Source organism: Balaenoptera ricei, chromosome 17 (assembly GCF_028023285.1).
Source record: "Balaenoptera ricei isolate mBalRic1 chromosome 17, mBalRic1.hap2, whole genome shotgun sequence".
Classification (NCBI taxonomy): domain Eukaryota; kingdom Metazoa; phylum Chordata; class Mammalia; order Artiodactyla; family Balaenopteridae; genus Balaenoptera; species Balaenoptera ricei.
Genome location: NC_082655.1, coordinates 9,446,755 through 9,467,098, shown reverse-complemented (window position 1 = coordinate 9,467,098; position 20,344 = coordinate 9,446,755). Strand labels below are relative to the sequence as shown.

The following is a 20,344-nucleotide window of genomic DNA, read 5'->3' as shown; positions in this document are numbered from 1 at the left end:
AGGTTATGGGTTCCTGGCTGGATACTACGTAAGTGATAGTGTTCTTCTCAGATTATCACATTCGGAGGTACACAGTGTACACCTACTTCTCGCTGGTGATGTTAGTTTTGATCACACAAAGTATTGTTCTATTCCTCTGCTGCACAGTTTCCATTTTTCCCCTTGCAAATAATAAGCAGTCTCTGAGAAGATACTTTTAGGCCGTGCAGATATTCTGCTCTCCATCCAAACTACCCCCTAGATGTAGCAACCATTCAAAATTCTTACCTGAACCAGTCTTTACCGTGATGGTTACAAAATGATGGTTATCAACTTGGCACTCTCACTTGGCACTCAGTGTTCATTGTAAGCAAGAGCCCCTTTTTCTCCCTACTTATGTATGTAGGAATACATGTGTTTATCTATTTAAATACAGTGGTATGAGCTCATGGATTTATATTTTTATCTTCATAATTTATTCTGTACTTTTTAAATTATTATTATTATTTTGGTGGTCAAACTGTCCCAGATTTGGCCAGTGGAGCCCCTATTTTCTGTATCTTTGTAATATCCCCCCACATTTCTTTTAAGCACAGCCTTAGGTTCATTTTATACTTCCTGCCCCAATCCTAGAATCAGTCATTTCTCTAAGGAGCTGTGGTTCCTTTTAGTGGGGAGAGGCACTAGAGACCAGGATCTGGGTACTGATACTTAGGCTTTAATATCATATGCTTCCCCCTCCCCTCACACACACAAAGGGTAAAAGGGTAAAGAGCTTACTTAAAAAAAAAAAAAAAAAAGAAAGCCATGGGGAATTTTTTGGGAAATTAAATGATCAGACTGTATATAAATACAAATTAAAGCAATCAAACTCTTCCTACCTTAACCCTTCTCTTCCAATATTTTCTTTAGAGTCCAGATCATATTTTAATGTAACTGTGATTTCTAGGATAATTTCCAAATTGAATTGTATTCTTGGGGTTTAGTACCTAATTTCTAGTGGTTACTAATAGTTTCTACTAATAATAGAGTCATATAAATTTATTCTGGAGCTCAGTTTATGCCTTTTATTTGAGTAATATCCTACCTATGGGCCACTTGTTTATAATAGTCCTTTGGCATATTTAATACAGAGTTTTCCTTTGTTTATTTCTAAAGTTTTATGGATATGCATACATGCATCACGCATCCACAGTCAGCACCTTTTTATTGAACATATTGAACTTACACCAGGCCGTATGCTTGGGCTTCTTGATGCACGTGACTCCTACCTTGTGGATGCCTTTGGTTGATCTGCTTGGGGGTAGTACCTCTGTTTCACCTAATCACAATCTCATCATGTGCATAGAAATTGTCCTCATTAGGGCAAAGGCCCAGGGTGTCTGTGATATTTTAAGATGGTGTATCAAATCAGCTAGTCTTGTTTTCAGAGAATTAATTTAAATTGCTTTAGTGACTTCTAGTTATATCAGTGTTACTGTTTTACTCTAGAGTGTTTAATTTATTGTTTCTCAAGTATGTTGTTATAAAATGTATATACCACAGACAAGCAATATTTCTGTGACATAACACATTCAGAATAACGTGAAAATTAAAACATGTGGCACAGTGAATAAGACTTTTATTTAAATCACACTTCTGCTTTCCTCAATATTTTCTTTCAGAAGTTCTCAGTATTCTTTATTTATCAGATCACATGAATACTGGTGGGACACAGAACAGGGCTGCTGTAGCTTTTGCACTTGAGGATGGGAGGCCGTTGGCCAAGCTCTTTCTTTTAAAATAATGCTCTCCTCTTTTGGGGAGGCTCATTAGCACTTCTATTCAGCAGTTCAAATACAAACAATGGGAATAGAGAATGAGTTAACTTTCTGGCTGTCCTCACAGTTGACTTGTTGGAAAATTTCTGCCTTTGTGGTTAATGACCAACTTGCTTGGAACAGAAAACCAGTGTCCAGTTTTTTACAGTGATTAGGAACATACCTAATTGGGTTCTTGGAAAGTTGAAAATACCTTATAGAGAGGAAGCAGAGAGTAATAATAACATACATAGGCTTTGGAGATGAATAGATCTCACCTCAGGTCTTAATGTTAGCTGTGTAATTTCTTGTGTGAATTCCTAACCTCTCTTATCCTAGTTTCCACAAGAGGAAACTGACACAAATAATAGTACCTGCATTCATAAGGTACTATTATTTGTTGCTGTAAGGATACAAATACAAAGTAGCTTCTTACCCCATAAATATGTGCTCAAGTGTTAGGTAGAATAATATACTTTATGCTGACTGAATAATGTTAAGATCATGAGATTTTTGATTCCTAGAGTATGTTATAAAGAGAAATGAGTTTTACCCCTAGATCTAATCAAAATGATAAATAGAACAATTTGAATTTATAGAAAGAGATTATTAACTCCAGTAATACAGGCTGAAGAGTTTAAGTTGAAAAACTAATTTACTCTTAAAGAAATATTAAAAATGTAGGTTTCTGTAATGATTGTGTTGCATTTTAAGAAATGATCAAAAATAGCCAGGTTTTAATACCTGTTCTGATCTTTCAAAGAAACAACAGGGTTAAAAGTTTGAGTAAGTGATTATTAAGTGTCCTAAGTCTTCTGTGACCAGGAAGTAAACTCTCCAAAGCTATAACAGATAAATTCAAAATATGCACAATACCCAAGAGTTCCTTGAGAAAAATGACAAATAAGTAAATAAGTTGAATTATGTATATTGAATTAATATTGAATTAACCCACAGTGTTAGACTGTAAACCTGGCTCATTATAATGACATTCTAGAACATTTCAACAATCCTGGGGAAGCCAAAGTAGTGGCCTAATTATTGACTTTCTTACTAGAACAGGAATTTAGGCTTACAAAATGGGAACAAGGATTTCATCAGAAATACTACCAAAAGTTTTTTTTTTTCCTTTTTCTAAAACTCCAGTCAATTCAAATTGATGATTTGCCACTGTTAACTGTATGCAAAAGACTTTCAAACATTTATCTTAATCTAAGTATTAGTCCATTAAACACATCTTATAATGTACATCATTAAATGATTTTCACCAAAGAAATTATAATATCTTTAGACTTACATGTAGCTCAAAGACATTATTTTACCACATTTTGAAAGCTGTGGTTAAAAATATATTATGATTCTTTATTATATGGAAAAATAAACTTTTCCATTTGCAAAATTTATCTTAAATTTATCTTAATATTTTTATAGGATTTTTTGGAAGTAACCTACCAGATTATCAGAGGTCAGAAATCATGATGTTCATTATGGGGAAAGTACCCGTCTTTGGAACATCCACCCATACTTTGGATATCAGTCAACTAGGGTATGTGTATGCAGTTGTTCTGTGTTCTCAAACTGTAAAGTTGAACTTAATCTTATATTAAATTTTATCTTAAATCTATAACATGTTTTGTCTTTTTACTCAGTAATAAAAGTCCTGTGGTGTTGTTATGGCACTAGATTGCTAAGCAGTTGAATCAACATTGCATGCTTGGGTGGGAGGAATTGGGAGACTGGGGTTGACACATACACATTATTGATACTGTGTATAAAATAGGCAACTGATGGGAACCTACTGTATAGCACAGGGAACTCTACCTAATGCCCTGTGGTAACCTAAATGGGAGGGAGGTCCAAAAGGGAGGGGATATCTGTATATGTATGGCTGATTCATTTTGTTGTGCAGTGGAGGCTAACACAACATTGTAAAGCAACCATACTCCAATAAAAATTAAAAAACAAAACAAAACCAAAAAAACATTGCATGCTTTTAGAATCAGTTTTCAGTATATCATAAATTCTCAAATTTTCTTATATTGGCTAGGTGGAAGGTCTATTCAGCCTGGGCATTTTCTATATATGTAGATTATTTAGGGTAAAGTTTCAAGTTTGTCACTGTGGAAGGAATGTTGACTTACTTCTAGAATTCTAGAACTGAAAGTTATTTTAAAGATCGTATGTCTTGGCCCCCTCCCCTCATTTTATAGATTTGCTTTGATTTTACAACATGCTAAAGCTTTAGTTTGTAAATATGTTTGTGTGTTGCTAATTTAATAAGGAAATGATAGTCTTATTTGACTTATATTTATTTGGCCATTAATTAGAGAACCCTTTCTTCATTTGTTAATTCTTTTTTGAAGAACTATTTATATAAGAATTATTTAGGCACATTCTTACCTGCTTATTAATATATGTTAAATAGATGTTATGTTTGTCAATTATATTTGCAATAGATCTATTCTCCAATTTATAGTATCTTTTAATTGAGGTTTTTTTGTTGTGTATTCATACAACTGACTTTTCATGTCATTACGTGCAGAGGTCTGTTTCCTTTGAGAGCCAATAGCTTTTTAATTTTTTTTGTTCAAATTTGATTTTTTTTTAGCAAATAACCCTTTAATTCATGTGAAATTTACTTTAGAGTATAAAGTGAGCCTTGACTTTAGCTAGTATGAAAATAAAATCTATATAGCTAATATGAATAGAGTTTTTAAATCAATAAATAATAATGTAAGGAAATGAAGTTAATTACTATTAATAAGATAATACCACTATTTTGTATATTTTAGGGATTTGGGAACCAGGCGGATTCAGATAATGTTGCTGAGATCTTTACTTATGGTAAGGAATTTAAGACAGGTGAAGAACACACTTAACCCTAAATTATTAAAGAGGTTAAAAGAATAGCTTCACATTATCAGTTTCTTTTTCTTGTATTATAAGATAGTATTTACGGTAAGTTTTTTTTCTGTGGTTTATATACTTGAATATTATGCTTTTCATTCTTTAAAATTTTACTTTTATTGTTTATTCCTCACTTCTCCTGTCGTCTTATTTGATCTTCATAATGATGAAATATACCGAGGGCAGGAAGCATTGCCATTTTATAGATGAAGATGCCTGGGCCCAGCTAGAGCCCGATTTGTCAGTCCTTTCCTCTGTGATCTTTGCTTTTTTATTTGGATCTTGTTTAAGAGCTCCTTGCCTACTCTGATGATATAAAAACATTTGTTTATATCTTCTTACAAAAGGTTTAAAATTCAGCTTTCCACATGTAGAACTTTGATCTGAGGTTTATTTTTGTATGTGGTATAAGATACGGATATATTTTTAATTTTTCTAGGTGGGTAGTAATTGTCCCACCAATTTCTGCTCACTTATAGAATCACTTTTATCCTATAATGAGTGCCCAAATGTAAATGTTAGATGTTCTATATATGCTAGTAATCCTGAATATAAATAGAGATTACCCACATGAAATTTCATTTGGTCCTAAGCCTTTTTATTAAATAAATTCCCTGAGTAAATAACTTTGTCTCTAATCCTAATTGTACTACATAGTCAACTGAATGAATTTCTATGTGGTATGGTTAAACTATTTAATAGCATTAAAGTATATGCTAATTAAAAGCTCCAACTTTAGCCATAGGGATACACTCAGAAATGTCACGTCAAATAAAGAATAAAGTACAGCTTTCCAAAATGAAAATGCTTTCCTATTAACCTAAATTACTTAATTTAAAATAAAAGAATTATTTGCCATTTTAACATTTTCAGGTCTTACCTGTGTTATTTGCTGCCTAGTGTCCTTATATCCATTTAGGACTGACTACCTGTTCCATATATTCTTAGTCTCTCTGAGCCTCAGTTTTCTTTTACAAAATGGGGGTACACTAATGCCTAGCCTCATAGGAATACGGTAAGGGTGAAGTTAATACACATATAGTGCTTAGATTCATGCCTGGCATATGGTAAATGTGTGCTATTATTAATTTTATTAACTCTATGAATGATGTTTTTGTAAATTCAGTAAAATCCTCATCATCTCACAAATTTCCTTTTAGTTTTTCCTTCAAGCTTGTGTCCATACTTGCTGTTTTCTCTAAGCTTCTGGTTCTTATAAAACAGCTTGAGAGTTTTACCAAAGAAGGACTCATGGCAAAGGTTTTTTTGTTTGTTTCTTTGTTTTTCCTCCCTATAATCAGGTAACCTCTGGATACAAAGCAAAGACAATAGTTACTGCACTGCCGGGGTCTTTTCTGGATCCTTTGTTATCACCATCCCTCATGGAAGACTATGAACTGAGACAGTTAGTTTTGGAAGTAATGCATAATCTCATGGATCGCCATGACAATAGGGCAAAGCTTCGAGGGATCAGGTAATGTGCTATTTGAAAATAGGCTTAATGGTAATGTTTTCAGATTTCTAAGTATTGTAATTTTTTTAATCTAGGATTTTCAGGTTTTCTTAATCCAGAATTTTATTTAATTGGTATTGTGACAATTTAATTATTAATATGTTTTACGATAGTGTTGAAGGTCTTTTAATGTACTTTCAGAGATCTCATCTACTAGTAATCACTAGTTACATAAATTTTATTTTGGTTTTGCTTTAAACTTAGGAATGACATTAGAAGTCAAGATTACTTTATGCAATTCTACTTGATTAAACTTGGTAATTCAGTAGTATCATTACATATAGGCTTATTTAAAATGCTCATTGAAATGAATGTTAAATAGTTCAGACTCCTAAGTATAGCTGATTCATCATATAAGATATGATATTATAACTAAATGTGCTGTTCATTAAAAATGATGCATTGATTGTCTCTAGAATAATACCAGATGTGGCTGACCTAAAAATAAAAAGAGAAAAAATTTGTAGACAAGACACAAGTTTCATGAAAAAGGTAAGATTATCTTCTGAAAAAGAATGCATGACTTAAGTTATAGCCATTTGAATTGTTAGGTAGTTTTATATTGATCGATAACCTTAAAATGAAGCCATAGCATTTTGGAGTTGAAAATCTGAAGCCATCTTCAACTCCCCACATTGCCACAACCGTCCTGATGGCGTCTCCTCCGGCCTGCGTTTAAACTTTGGGTTGTCCGTCTGCTGTGATAGTTCCAAATTTCTTCCTTTAAGTAAAATGTCTCTCTGTGATTTCTGCCCTGCTCTCCTCCCCACCCCAAACACACGTACTGATTTCGCTTTTAATGGGTCTTTAATAGACAACTTCAAGTTTTTGAAAGTACTTATCATCATTGATTAAATACATATAATGAGTATTTATTGTGTATTAGGCATTATTCTGTGCATTATTTGGGGTATAAAGGTCAGGTAGGCAGGATCTCTGCCTGTGTAACTAGTATTTAGCTAGATTTTCATTATGATCACTTAAATTTTGTAGGCGTATTGGCAAATGGCTGTATTTAGAAAATTATGGCATCTAAAGTTATTTAGTATATCAGATAAACTTTCTGTGCAGTTATTCTTCATCCAAAGCTTGAGCACCTAGTATTGCCAGACGCTGAGCTCAACATTGAGAGATACAACAGTAAACATGCCATGTGTGCTAACTGACCTCAGTATAATCACAGTTTTGGTGGATAAATCACAGTTTTGGTGAGCCTGGATCTTTAGAGGTGCAGAGAACAACAGACCTATAGGAAGATAGGTACAGATATCTATAATCCCTGATCATCTTTGGCTCTTTGTCAGACCCCGCTTTCTTCCTGTCACCATCTTTTATTTTTTTGTCCTTATCCATTAATATCGATTGCTGTGTTTCAAGTTAATGGCCTCAAAGTTTAAAAACTTCATTTGAAAAATATTTTACAATCACTGTTCCTAAATTAATGTGAATAAAAAGAATTCTTTAAGTTTGACTTTATTGTGTATGAAAAAAGTGGTTAATAATAGGTCAAAGGCATTAACTCTTTCCAACTTTTATTTTTTCGATATTTTATATCATCAAGTTAATCAAAGAAATTATTCCCCATAACTGAGGAACTTTTAATCGAGTGATAGAATGAATTTTTAAAATGTACTGATAGTTAATTTGGGGGTTTTTTACTTTAACATCATGACATTAAGCAATCCTGAACTTTGGGACTGGATTGATTTTATTTTATCTAGTATGATAGAAATAATCCTTTGTGCTTAATTTTGCTAGCCAGTCAATTTGAAAGGGTATGGTTTAACTGAAAGGTTAGACTACTTATTCCTTGTTAAATTTTGAATCATTAAACTGTTCTCTGCATTAGTTTTCCTTCCATTTCATAATTTAAAATAACTTAACCTGACTAAGCATTTGTTACCATTAGTATAAACCGTTTCTTTAGTATATTTTTCTTTAGGAACAATCTGTTCACATTTTTCCTTTATCATTTTATTTTTACAATTGGACACCCTTTTTCATTTACTTTCTCATTTATTTTATCAGTAAAAATGTTGTTTGGTTTTCATATGCAACTTTAACTAGCCACTTATGGAAATTTCAGTGAAGACCTGAAGAAAAAAAATTGAGGTCTATAGCCAGGGGACTGTGGACTGCCCTTTGGTTAAGAGAAGCTTGCAGTTTAGAATGGACAGTACCTTTGGCTTTTCCATGCAAGCATTATGTCCAGGCAGCTGTGTCTCAGATGACTACCCAGCCTAAAACTGCTCCATCTGAATGTTTTAGGGACATCTTAGACATTGGATCTAAGTTTGAAAAATTGTCCCAGGGCAAGGTGCCCTTACAAATTACATTGGGAGGTGCCCTTTCAGCTCTAATATCCTAATGAAGCTGTATTTTCAGATAAGAGAAAACAGCTGTTTCCACTCAGCTGTTCCAAACAGCTGTTTCCTCACCTGCCAGGGCTACTCTCCTAGAGCTAAATTCCTGGCAGAATGTCACTGCATAAAAGAGCTCTTGTTAGTGTTTTATCAATTAAGGATTATGTAGAAAAAAAGTACTTCTTATTATGAAATGTAAAATATATAGGCATTATTATTTTAATTACTTTTAAGTGAACAGCAGTACAGCTAAAAGCATCCCACATGCCCATCTTGTTTACAACTCCATCTTCTCCCCAAGAGGTAATCACTGTTCTTGCTTTCATGAATATTATTCCTTGCTTTTTTTTCCTACAATTTTGCCACCTAAGTGTATATCTGTATATCCCTGAACAGTACAGTGTTGTTTTATCAGTTTTTGTATTTTGTGTGAAAGGAACCATACCTTATATATTCTTTTATGTTTTCTTGCTTTCATTTAGCTTTATTTTGGTGAAATTCATTCACATGTGTAGCTTTATAGTATTTTATGACATGAATATACCACAGGTTACCCATTCTGTTGGTGGACATATGAATTGTTTGCAGTTTGGGTTTGTTATGAACAGTATGGCTATAAACATTCTTGTCCATGTATTGTGCTGTATGTAACTCTCATTTCTCTGATGCCTGTAGGAGAGAAATTGCTGAGTAATAAGTTATGCATTCTTCAAATTTACTAAACAATGCCAAACCACTTTTGGAAGTCATTATGTCTATTTGCACTATAATATTATAATACGTAATGTTAGATTTTAATTTTATCTAATATGGTAGGTATGTAGTAGGTAATTTTTTAAAAATAAACTTGAATTACTAAGGAACCCGAAGTTTAAACTCCCATGTGTGTAAGCACTCCTTTAATGGTTGTTAATGACGTTTAGAAATGTCAGATTTAAGAATAGGATTGGAGGTCATGAAGAACCTAGGGGCAAGAAGGGAATAAAGACACAGACCTACTAGAGAATGAACTTGAGGATACGGGGAGGGAGAAAGGTAAGCTGGGACAAAGTGAGAGAGTGGCATGGACATATATACACTACCAAACGTAAAGTAGATAGCTAGTGGGAAGCAGCCGCATAGCACGGAGAGATCAGCTTGGTGCTTTGTGACCACCTAGAGGGGTGGGATAGGTAGGGTGGGAGGGAAGGAGATGCAAGAGGGAAGAGATATGGGGAAATATGAATATGTATAACTGATTCACTTTGTTATAAAGCAGAAACTAACACACCATTGTAAAGCAATTATACTCCAATAAAGATGTTAAAAAAAAAAAGACAAAGAAAAGGATTGGAGAGGGCCCAATACATAGACTGTTATACACCAGAGTATAGAATCTTTTGAGAGAGAGACAAACTCTGGGTTCAGAAAGATGGAAACCGAAATGTCAGCTTCAGAAATAAAGAGGAATCTGTTAGGAGAGCATACATAGCTGTGTATCTGTAGCCACAAAACCCCCCACTTGCTGATACTGAACCACAGACCTAAACAGACTTAACCAGTCCCTGGCGCAGCTGGAGGACCCTCACCTGGGTGGGTCCATGTGCACGTTAAGTAGAGAACAGAGCAAAATGCGCATCTTTCAAGACAGGCTGGCGTGCAAAGACTGTGCTGCTGCTGCTCACTTCTTTCTCCTCCAGTGAGGAAGCAGACGAACCTTCTGAGAAACAGAAACTGAGCTTGGAGTGTTGAGCTCAGGCCCCTCCACGTGGGAATGAGTAGGCCTTACCCTGGCTGCACATTACAATCACCGGGGGAGCTTTATGCTTTAAAAACACCGATGCCTGGGCTTCGCCACTGACGGGTTAAATCATATCAGGGGTGGGCAGTGGTGACTGGTGGGGAGGAGGCATGGTGGTCCTTCCATTTCCCAGTGATCGTAGCTTACAGTTTGTGTTGAGAACCAATGCAACACGTTGAGTTAATTACCACATAGTAACTTGAAATGGGAAAAACTCTCTTATTTCTGTTAGCTCTCACTTGGCAGTTAGACCTATACCCAGGAATGCTTTAGACAGCAAGGCTTTTATATTCTTTATTAACATATTTAGATTGGTTTGGTTTAGAGGGGACCCTCTCGCAGTGTGTGTTGGGTCTCCTGGGGTGTGTCTGTAACCTCTCCCATCTACAGATGGGCTTATAGATGTGCCATCGTCACTTCAGACAAAAGTGTAGCAGAACCTGGAGATGCTCTTCCCTGGACAGCTCTTACCTCACCTCACAGGAGGTTGTTCCCTAAGGCGGGAAAGCCTGAGTCCATTTCCTCTCAGCCAAATGTTCTTTATCATTGCCAAAGCTTCCATGATTCTGCCATTCATTTCAGTTTTTCTCAAATCAGTCTATAATTTGCTTGTCTTTTCAAATTAGTATTAAAAACATTTTCATTGTTTACACTGGAACTATTTCTTACTTGCTGTTTTTATTTAAGTTTGTCCTCAACTCCAATATTAGTTTGTAGTCATACATTGGTGTAGTTATTGACGTTAATAATTGGAATACAATTTGACCCTCCGATTATCAGCCTAAATCTCTTCCATGTTAAGTTATGTAATAAGATAGCTACTTTTTAAGAGGTTATATATGCATGTAAAATCTGCCTTGCTACATTTTAAGCAAAAGTATCTTTTTCCTCTGTCATTCCCCTTTTCAGAATGGGCAACAACTATATCGGCACATATATTTGGGCTGTAAAGAAGAAGACAATGTTCAGAAAAACTATGAGCTACTTTATACTTCTCTTGCTCTTATAACTATTGAATTGGCCAATGAAGAAGTGGTTATTGATCTCATTCGATTAGCCATTGCTTTACAGGTATGTTTTCATAACCTTTCATTGAAGAAAGGATTCTTTCATGAATTAGACACCATCTTTAAAATATTATTGCCTTTATCCAAGGACATGAGTTTTTTAAGTGAGATGTCCAGTTTTAAATCTAAAATACTCAAGGCTACGATCCCATTCATTTATTCTTTTAACAAATGTTGCGTAAGTATTGACTGTGTGCTAACTGTTGTTCAAGGCCACCGGAATACTGTGATGAAAAAGACAACATGGTCCCTGTGCCCATCCTAGCGGGGAAGATGGTCGTTAAATAATAAGAATTACATATATGTCATTGTTTAATTGGAGTTTAAGTGTTACGCAATAACAGGACAGTTTGCAACGAGAATATATATAGTTATTTTTATATATCTTATATATATTCTGCCCACGCCCACGTTTAGGAAGGGCTTTCCTAAAGAACTGTTTGAATTGAGAGATTTAAGTCTCTTATAAATGGGCATTTATTCTCTTTTTAGAATTTTTTTTTTTTAAAGCTTCTTATAAGGGGACATTTTTGTTAGCATTCCGAACTACCTGCAGTTTTTTAGTATAATCATAGAGAAAATGCTAATGAAGCGTAAGACCTTGATCTTTCAGTGTTTGTTTTTTGGTTTTTTATTAAAGGACAGTGCAATTATCAATGAGGATAATTTGCCAATGTTCCATCGTTGTGGAATCATGGCGCTGGTTGCTGCATACCTCAACTTTGTAAGTCAGATGATAGCTGTCCCTGCGTTTTGCCAGCATGTTAGCAAGGTAATGTATTTAGAAAAGCCCTCGAATTTGATTTTTATACAAAAGTGGTGGATTTTCTTCCAGTGATGATTATTTTTAATTTTGATGATTATGTACCAAATTATTAAGATAATGCTATAAAAGTATGCATGACTTTTTCAATAGTGACAAAATCGACACTACAGCTCTAACTACGACTAGTGTTATGTTTTCTTTGATGCCTGTTGTTGTATTAGAATTTTTCTGTGTAATGGTTGAGTAGAATATATGATTTTCTTCTAAAATACTTCATGTGATTTCTTATATAATTGTTTTCCTTTTTAAACCATTATGAATCATAGTATCTAATATTTCTTTAATTATACTGTTTTTGTTGTTATTGTTTTAAACCAATCTACTTGAGTTAGATCTCAAAAGTTGCATAATTAATATGCCTCTCAGAGATTTGTCCTGTGTCATTCAACTGTATTTAGCTTTCTCAGCAGTAACTCATTAAATAGTTACTTGCATGATTTAATATACATTTCAGAGCTCCTAACTTACCTGGCAGAAAAAGTCCACTGTACTTTTTATTCTTTGAAAACGTCTTTCAGGGAGAACCTCATTTTTATGAAATTGGAAGCACACCTCTCAGTCCTTGCTAAAATGTAGGTTTTTAGAGCATTCTAATAAATAAAACTCATTCCTTCATTAAACAAATGTTTGAGTGAATATTTGACATCTGCCATTAGAGATACAACAAATGCTGTGATAGCAGGGTCCCCCTTTAAGTGGCTCCCAGGTGAGTGGAGGAGCCAGACCTCACAAGAGCACTGAGACCACCTGCACGTGCTGCAGAAGGTGGTGCAGAGGAGGGGGGACAGCGAGGGCCTGGTGCTTGTGAAGGCATTTCCCACATGGGGCGTTTGAGAAAGTACAGCTTCTAATCCCTCTGTAGTAGGTTTAATCAAATGTAATGTATTCTCTTTTTTTTTTTTTTTAACAACCTGTATTATTTTACTATCACGATTTTGTTACCTGCTGACTTTTTAAAATAATAAATGTGAAAACAAAATGAACTCTGCTTTTGGGCTCTAAATGTAGTTTAAATTCCAAAATAAAATGACGATATTTTGTATAAATGTTTAGATTCTGTTTCTGTGTTTTTAGTTTTCCAAATTTTTGTGGCAGGGTCCTGAGGAGTGAGGTTTTTGATTTTTATTTTGTTTTGTTTTTGAACATTTTTCAGGTTATTGAAATCCGAACTATGGAAGCCCCTTATTTTCTACCAGAGCATATTTTCAGAGATAAGTGCATGTATGTTAATTCTTTACATTTTAAGGAAGGGGCACTGACTTGGGAAACCAATCAGTGATAATTACAAAGGAGTAAACTACTGTTAGAATAATTTTCTGGTGTTTTAAAATATTCATTGTTTTATGTTTCTGTCATTTAATTCATCTAACTTGTTTCTCTTGGTATAAAAGTTCTTGTACAGTATAAATGTAGACTCATGAACACATGGAATCAATCTTTGATGAAAAAAATTTATCTTACCTTTTTTTAATATGGAGGTATATCTCTTAAGTATAGCATGTTCTGATATATAAGTGAACACTCCTTTAAGAGAATACAATATCCTGTTCAAGACTCTCAATAACTGACAACAATATTAATAAAGCTGTAGGAGAAAGAATGTATTACGGAAAATCAGTGTTATACCCTGAATTTTTTTCTTGCTGTCCAAACAAAAAAATATATATGAAAAATACTTTATTCAAACTTTTGGGCTCTAAAACCAGTTTAATATTGAAAGCATGCGCATAAGATAATATTAAGCAGTTTGAAAGGAAAGTGAAATCGTAGGTCTTAGCCAAGTGCTTCCTATCACTTAGTTGGCTAATATCTTCTTCATTAACAGTCAGTGAGCTTCATTTTTATTTTCTTCTCTCAGTAGATTTTTAATTAGCATGAAAGTTAAAGCTGAATTTAGTCCTCTTCATCATTTAATGTGTGAATACCAGTGGAATCATGTAAGGCTGGCTTCACCGTTGGGACATTACTGGGGAAAGAATCAGCAGAATGCTTCATATATGGGTCCACGTACCATATGTTTTTAAAGAGCTCAAATTAGCCACCTAAAATACACTGATTTTTCTATTACTAATTACAGTTTAAGTTGCATTTATATTTATATTTAGGCCTTGATCTAAAATGTTTATATGTTAACTTATTTTTGCCCAGTAATTTAAATAATACTAAATGACTTCTTTTTTGATCAACTTGACAGGCTTCCAAAATCTTTAGAGAAGCATGACAAAAATTTGTACTTTCTGACCAACAAGATTGCAGAGTCACTAGGTGGCAGTGGCTATAGTGTTGAGAGATTGTCAGTACCGTACGTACCACAAGTAACAGGTAAGAGGAAGGTAATTAGAACTCTTACTCTAGTGATTATGTGTCAGCAATTTTTCTGTTAGCCCAGTTAGAAAGTTAATGATGTTTGTATACTTACTAGCTTAAGAGAATTTACTTCTATTTTAAAATTTTGCTCTTGAAAACCTTTAGTAAATCTCTAAAACATGTATATGATTTTATCATGAGCATATTGAATCCTCAAGTGATTATTGTTATTATTATACTTTATATTTTATTGATATTATACTGAATAATATTATCCTTTAAACAAAAAAGCAAAATGAGATCTTTACTCTTTAAGCAATATTGTGTTTAACTTAGGGAAATTGGTGAAAATTGTTTAGTTAGTGATTTTTGTGACTATTGACCTTAATGAATTATGTAATTTTTGTCATTTGAAAGAGTACAGACTATTTGCTATGTAAAGAAATCTGCAAACTTTTTAAGTTAAGAATATGTTTTGCTCTGTGCATTATGTATTTCCTTCCTTTCTTTTCATTGCCTGAGATAATTCTGTTTTGTTTCAAGACAAAACTGCATGGTGTCTTGCATTCAGTTTTTACTTTGAAAACTAAAATTGAAGAATTTTTATCTTACACCTTCATTTTCATTTGATGACTGTATAAATATTAAATTTGGTAGAAAAACTAGTTCTTCCTTTGGGGATACCTCTGTTCTATAAGAGAACTATTTGATTTCAGTTAGGTAGTTTTCTGGATTAATCACTAGAAGTAGCACAGTCTTTGGGAATAGCTATCTTTTTATAATGTGGTTCCAAAGTATATACATTTATTACAATGATGGTTGTTTATAATAGTCTGAGATGTTAATGAAAGCTTTTGCATTTTCTTTTAAATTCCATAGTATAGAAAATTCTATTCCTCATGAGTTCCTTGGGGAAATAAAAGTGCTAAGAATAAAACATGAGTAGAGCTTTGTAATTTAAAAGAATTTTTAAAACCGACTTTTAAAATATTTCATTCTTATAACTTGGATTTAGCTCTCTTTCCTTCAGGCAAAAAACCTCATAAACCCAGGCACAAGTACAAAGGTAAATCCAAGTGTCAGTTTGGCTTGCCCTTTCCCTCACCTGTCCTCTAGGAAAATAGCTTAATACAATTTGCCTTCTAGAAAATGGAGCCAGTGGCCTGTATATTTTATATAGTTGTGAGTTCAGTTATTATTTTGCTCTACGTTCCCCATAGCTGTAGTTTATTTTCACTCCTTGTTATTTCCTTTTACCCTATTCCTTTAACTCTAAACAATTTTTAATGAAAATTATGGTACTTTTTTTAAGAGGTGGTTTGCTCTTCCCATTTCCTCCCACCCATGAAAATGATATATTCTCTTTCTTAATGCCTCCCTATCATTGACTAGGAGAATTCTGAGTATTTCAGCATATACTTAGTCACATAACTGCACAGAAATCCCTCAGTATAAATAAGGTTTTTCTGATTTATAAAGATTTTGATAGTTTAGAACCAGTCCATGGCATGTGTGTCCTGCCTTAATGCAGAAAGAGTCAGAAGATACAGTGATACTTCATGGGATAATCAATCGGTTATTAAAGTTTCCTTTTGCTGTATAACCATCAGATATTCATTTTAAAAAATAAGGGATTTAAGAACAATATATCAAAAGAAAAAATACAAAATAGTTTGTTGTGTATCATGCATATATACCCATCATCATCAAAATAGTAGCTGCCATTTATTAGGCACTAACTGTATGCCAGTCACTGTGATAAGCACTTCGTATTCATGTTCTCAATTAATCTGTAACATAGTTTGGTGAGGAAGGTAGCACTGTCTTTGTTTTTACAAATGAGGATAGTGAGACTGAAATTAAATAATTTAGTTAGGTAAGACCACTAGAATTAACTGCCTTGCCTGTTCAGTTAGGTGCTTAATAAATTGATTTTTGCCAACTGTGTGCTCAAAGATTGTTCAGTCATCCATATTGATCCAAGTTTATTTTTTTATGTATTCCACAAACCTTTACTGAGAGTCTACTATATATCAAGCACTTTTCTGACTTTTGCGGGTAGAAAGATGTTAAGGTTCAGTCCCTATCCTCAAGGATTAAAATCTGGTGGAGAAGACAGACAAACAATTGAAATGTAATGGTAACTGGTTCTAAAGAAAGAAGAATGGTCTGCCTAAAGCTTACTGAACTGTTGGTGACTGACATATAGTAAGTGATCAATACATGTTAGCTGATTATTGCATTTTCCTTTTATTTCAAATCAACCTAGAATTTGAGTTAATAGCATATGTCTAGGTGTATGCTAAGTGCTCCTCTGTGAGGGGGTACAGTACTTAATGAGTACTTACAGTGTGCCAGCTGCTGTGCAAACAGAAGCAAAAATGAACAAGACAGGTAGAGGTTTCTGCTTTCACAAAACTTACAGTCATTCCTAACGGGTTCCTCATCTGGACCACAAAACACAGAAGATGATTTTGAGTGACGTTTTTCTCAGTTCTCCCAAGATGGCACTTCACCAGTTTTATTTGAGATGCATAGGAAAGAAGTTAATTCATTATACAATTTGTCTAACAGGACAGTTGCAGTATGCCTTAAAGGCTATGATCAGAGAGGTTTGGGGTCCTCAGGCAGCACCTAGGAGAGTGTTTGCTCCAGGTTTGGTGACACGGATGTCTTCCAGAGGAAAAAGTCCCTACGCTGAGCCTGAAGCAGGTGTTAGGCAAGTGAACTGTGTTTCATGCAGAAGTAATAGCATATGTGGAGGAATGGAGGTAGGCAAGAACATGATTTTTCAAGGAGTTAGTATAAAGTTAGTCTACTTGGAGGGAATTGGAAGAGTAGGGTTGGGAATTGTAAAACCAGGTTAAATAGTTTGAACTATCCTAAAAGCAATGGGGAGTCATTAAATGATTTTAAACAGGGGATGGCATGATAAGAGTTGCATTTAGAAATGTTACTCTAGTTGTAGTTTAGCAAACTGAAGACGGGACAGCCATTTAGAATACTCTTCAGTAATCTCCAGGAGAGATGGCAGTGACCTGTACTAAGGAGGTCCCAGTGTGAATACAGGAAAGTGAGTGGACTCTAGAACACTGCAAGAGAGAATCTATAAACAGTTGAGTGATACGGGGTGGGGGGGCAGGGAGAAAAGCAAAGATTTTGTCTAGGGCTCTACCACGGACATTTGGGTGCTTGGTACAGCACCAGGAAGAAGAGCAGACAGAGCTTGTTTGCTGCTTCATTTGCTTGCTTTTTGTTGTTTTTGTTTTAGGAGGGACGGGTGGTGTGACTGGGTTTAAGTGAAGAAAGAAAGAAGTATGCATTTCAAATGTAACTGTCTATAAGTAGTTTTGAATCTTGGGTGATAGAAGGATGGACTTTTTATTAACAGAAATGAATAGGGAAGAGGGAGTAGTTTTGGAGTTCAGCCTTTTGTTGAGTGTCTTGGACAGTGGAGCATCCAAGTACGGTAGGGGTCAGGACGGTGTTTTGTGTGAGAGATCAGAGGTTATGATGAGAATTTTGAAATTAGCAGTATAGGGAATTTTGCAAGAGCTTTCAGGAAAGATGACTTCTCAAAGTGAAGAAATGAAGAGAGACTAGAGTGGCTTTGTTCTACCCTTGCTATGTGGCCTTGGGCATAACCCCTTAATCTCTCAATGACACCATATCCTCATGTGAAGCGAGGACCATAGCCCTGAAGCCATTTCGCTCAAGTGGGATATATACATGAAAGTACTTTTAAAAACTACAAAATGCCATATCAGTATAAGAATGTTATTAGTATTTTTTTAATGTCTTAATCTTCCAATTGGCATTTTGAATTTTGTTAATTTGTTTTATTGATTAAAAGCACTTATAACACATGGATGCCTTTATCTGCTTTATCAAAACCTCCATTATTTTCCTACGAATATCTGCTTATAAAAGTATTTTCATGTATATATCCTATCTCTCCTTGTAGAGGTTTTGTTTTAAAGCTTGTTTTAGAAATAAAAGATTGTCTTTTATATTACACTGGCATTTTATTCATGGTGACAATGGTTTTTTAGGTTCTTTCATTTTATAAATATGTATTAGCTCTAGATGGAATTTTGTGTTTTTCTACAGGACTAAAAAAAGTATATCTGTATAAGTAGTATCAGCATTAAACTGACATTTTAAATTTCGTGTAGATAAATTATCTGTGAAATTTCATTTTGCCCCAGTTAGCGTTTTCATTGAATCTGAATAGTATAGTGGCCCTAATTACATTTGTGATTTATTATATACAGTTAAGTAAGTTCCTACATCTTATTTTTTATATAGCCATAGAAAATTATATTGAGTAATTTAATGTAGTTCTGTGTTATACTTGTATTCAGACTGTTTTCTCTATTCTTTAGCCATCTGAATGCAGTTATATACATTACACACAGATACACCAGGTGGCAGCAAAATATCACTGAAGGACGTTAGGCCTCGCTCTCTCTAAGTATTACTTCTAAAACCCAGGTTCTAATTAAAAACAAAAAGAAGAAACAATGATTGCCATTGTGAACGGCAGATTATAGGAAGCGGAGAGGGAGAAGGGATGGGAAAATGAAAGGGCACAGAAAGTGGTGTCTGGGACTCCCCCAAACCAACCTCAGGAAGGGAAGCAAGGGCCTCCCGAGGGGGTGCGTACATCAGACGCTGAGATGGTGACGGGGTGGTTCTCGAACTGGCGGGACAGCGCAGTCCACGGAGGCTGCAGTGATGCTGCGTTCCAGCAGGTGTTGAAAGGCAGGTCAGGAACCCATGTGGACGGCCCATGGAAACAGGAGAGTTGTCTTTGGTAAGCTCTGTTTTGGAAAGCTTACTTCTGTGTAGATGTACAAGATATCTGATGATAGTTGTATCCGGGCTTTTTCTGTCACCTACAAGCGGGTTGCTCTATAGGTCAAAAGAAAGAACTTTCTGAGAATATAGTATTAGAGTTTCCCACTGAATTTCATTTTCTTCCCTAATCTCTGCTCACTATACTTCCCTTCTCTTCTTGTTGATTTTTGTCACTCAGTAATCCCTCTCCTGCCTCTGTACTTCTCCTTTCCTTTTTATTTTTATCTTAGGCTTCAACTTGACTTTTCTCTGCAACCATCAGCCTTTGTATATTAACCTAGAAATTCTTGTGTGGGTGGGAAGCAGGCTATTATTTATTCCTCATTTTGAATTCTGGTAAGACGTTGAAAGTTGGCGTGATTAGAGGGTAAAAAAGCAAGTCAGCAGTGATGACCACATACTATTTTGTGGCAGTTCCATTGATGTTCGGTCATTAGCTTTGGTGATTTATATTAGTGCATATGATCATGAAGAAAAAGTAGACAAAGTACAGTATCTAGGCTACCTCAGTAATGGCCCTACGCAAAAGATATAATATTTCCAGCCTGAAAACTGTAGAAAAACGATAGGTAATAACTTGTCACAGATATAGGTCTGTGTTCCTCCAGCCTTCACCCAGCAGAACCTTAGTAACTGGTGTGTGCTAGATGCAGACAGAGTCTGCCCCTGAATTTCTTGTATACTTGGGGACCTAAGACATTAAGTCATATGTCTGTACTTCAAGGCCCACTAGATGAATAAAGGGTGATGATGATTGAAGAGTGACAAGGAAAGATCAGTCATAACTGAAAGTAAATTTTTGTAGCTAGAAGAAAGAGGGATAAGTAAAAATAATGAGAGTGATATTTAAGATTTAAAGGAAGCGATGTAATGTTTAACCAAGGCTTGAAAGGTGAGAATCTTTACAGTGGGGAGGACATAAGAAAGGACAAGTAATAAAGGG

At 34.7% G+C, this 20,344-nt stretch overlaps 1 protein-coding gene across 5 annotated transcripts in view; it reads left to right on the top strand.

The window, feature by feature from the left end:
• EFR3A (EFR3 homolog A) overlaps positions 1-20,344 on the top strand; it is an 89,131-nt gene that overhangs the window by 51,620 nt on the left and 17,167 nt on the right. For all 5 annotated transcript variants that reach the window (XM_059901636.1, XM_059901639.1, XM_059901634.1 and 2 more), the window contains 8 exons: positions 3,210-3,324; positions 4,571-4,622; positions 5,987-6,159; positions 6,615-6,690; positions 11,251-11,412; positions 12,049-12,180; positions 13,388-13,455; positions 14,429-14,556. In XM_059901636.1, the coding sequence (XP_059757619.1) occupies positions 3,210-3,324; positions 4,571-4,622; positions 5,987-6,159; positions 6,615-6,690; positions 11,251-11,412; positions 12,049-12,180; positions 13,388-13,455; positions 14,429-14,556 (906 nt within the window). The remainder of the gene's footprint in view (positions 1-3,209; positions 3,325-4,570; positions 4,623-5,986; positions 6,160-6,614; positions 6,691-11,250; positions 11,413-12,048; positions 12,181-13,387; positions 13,456-14,428; positions 14,557-20,344) is intronic.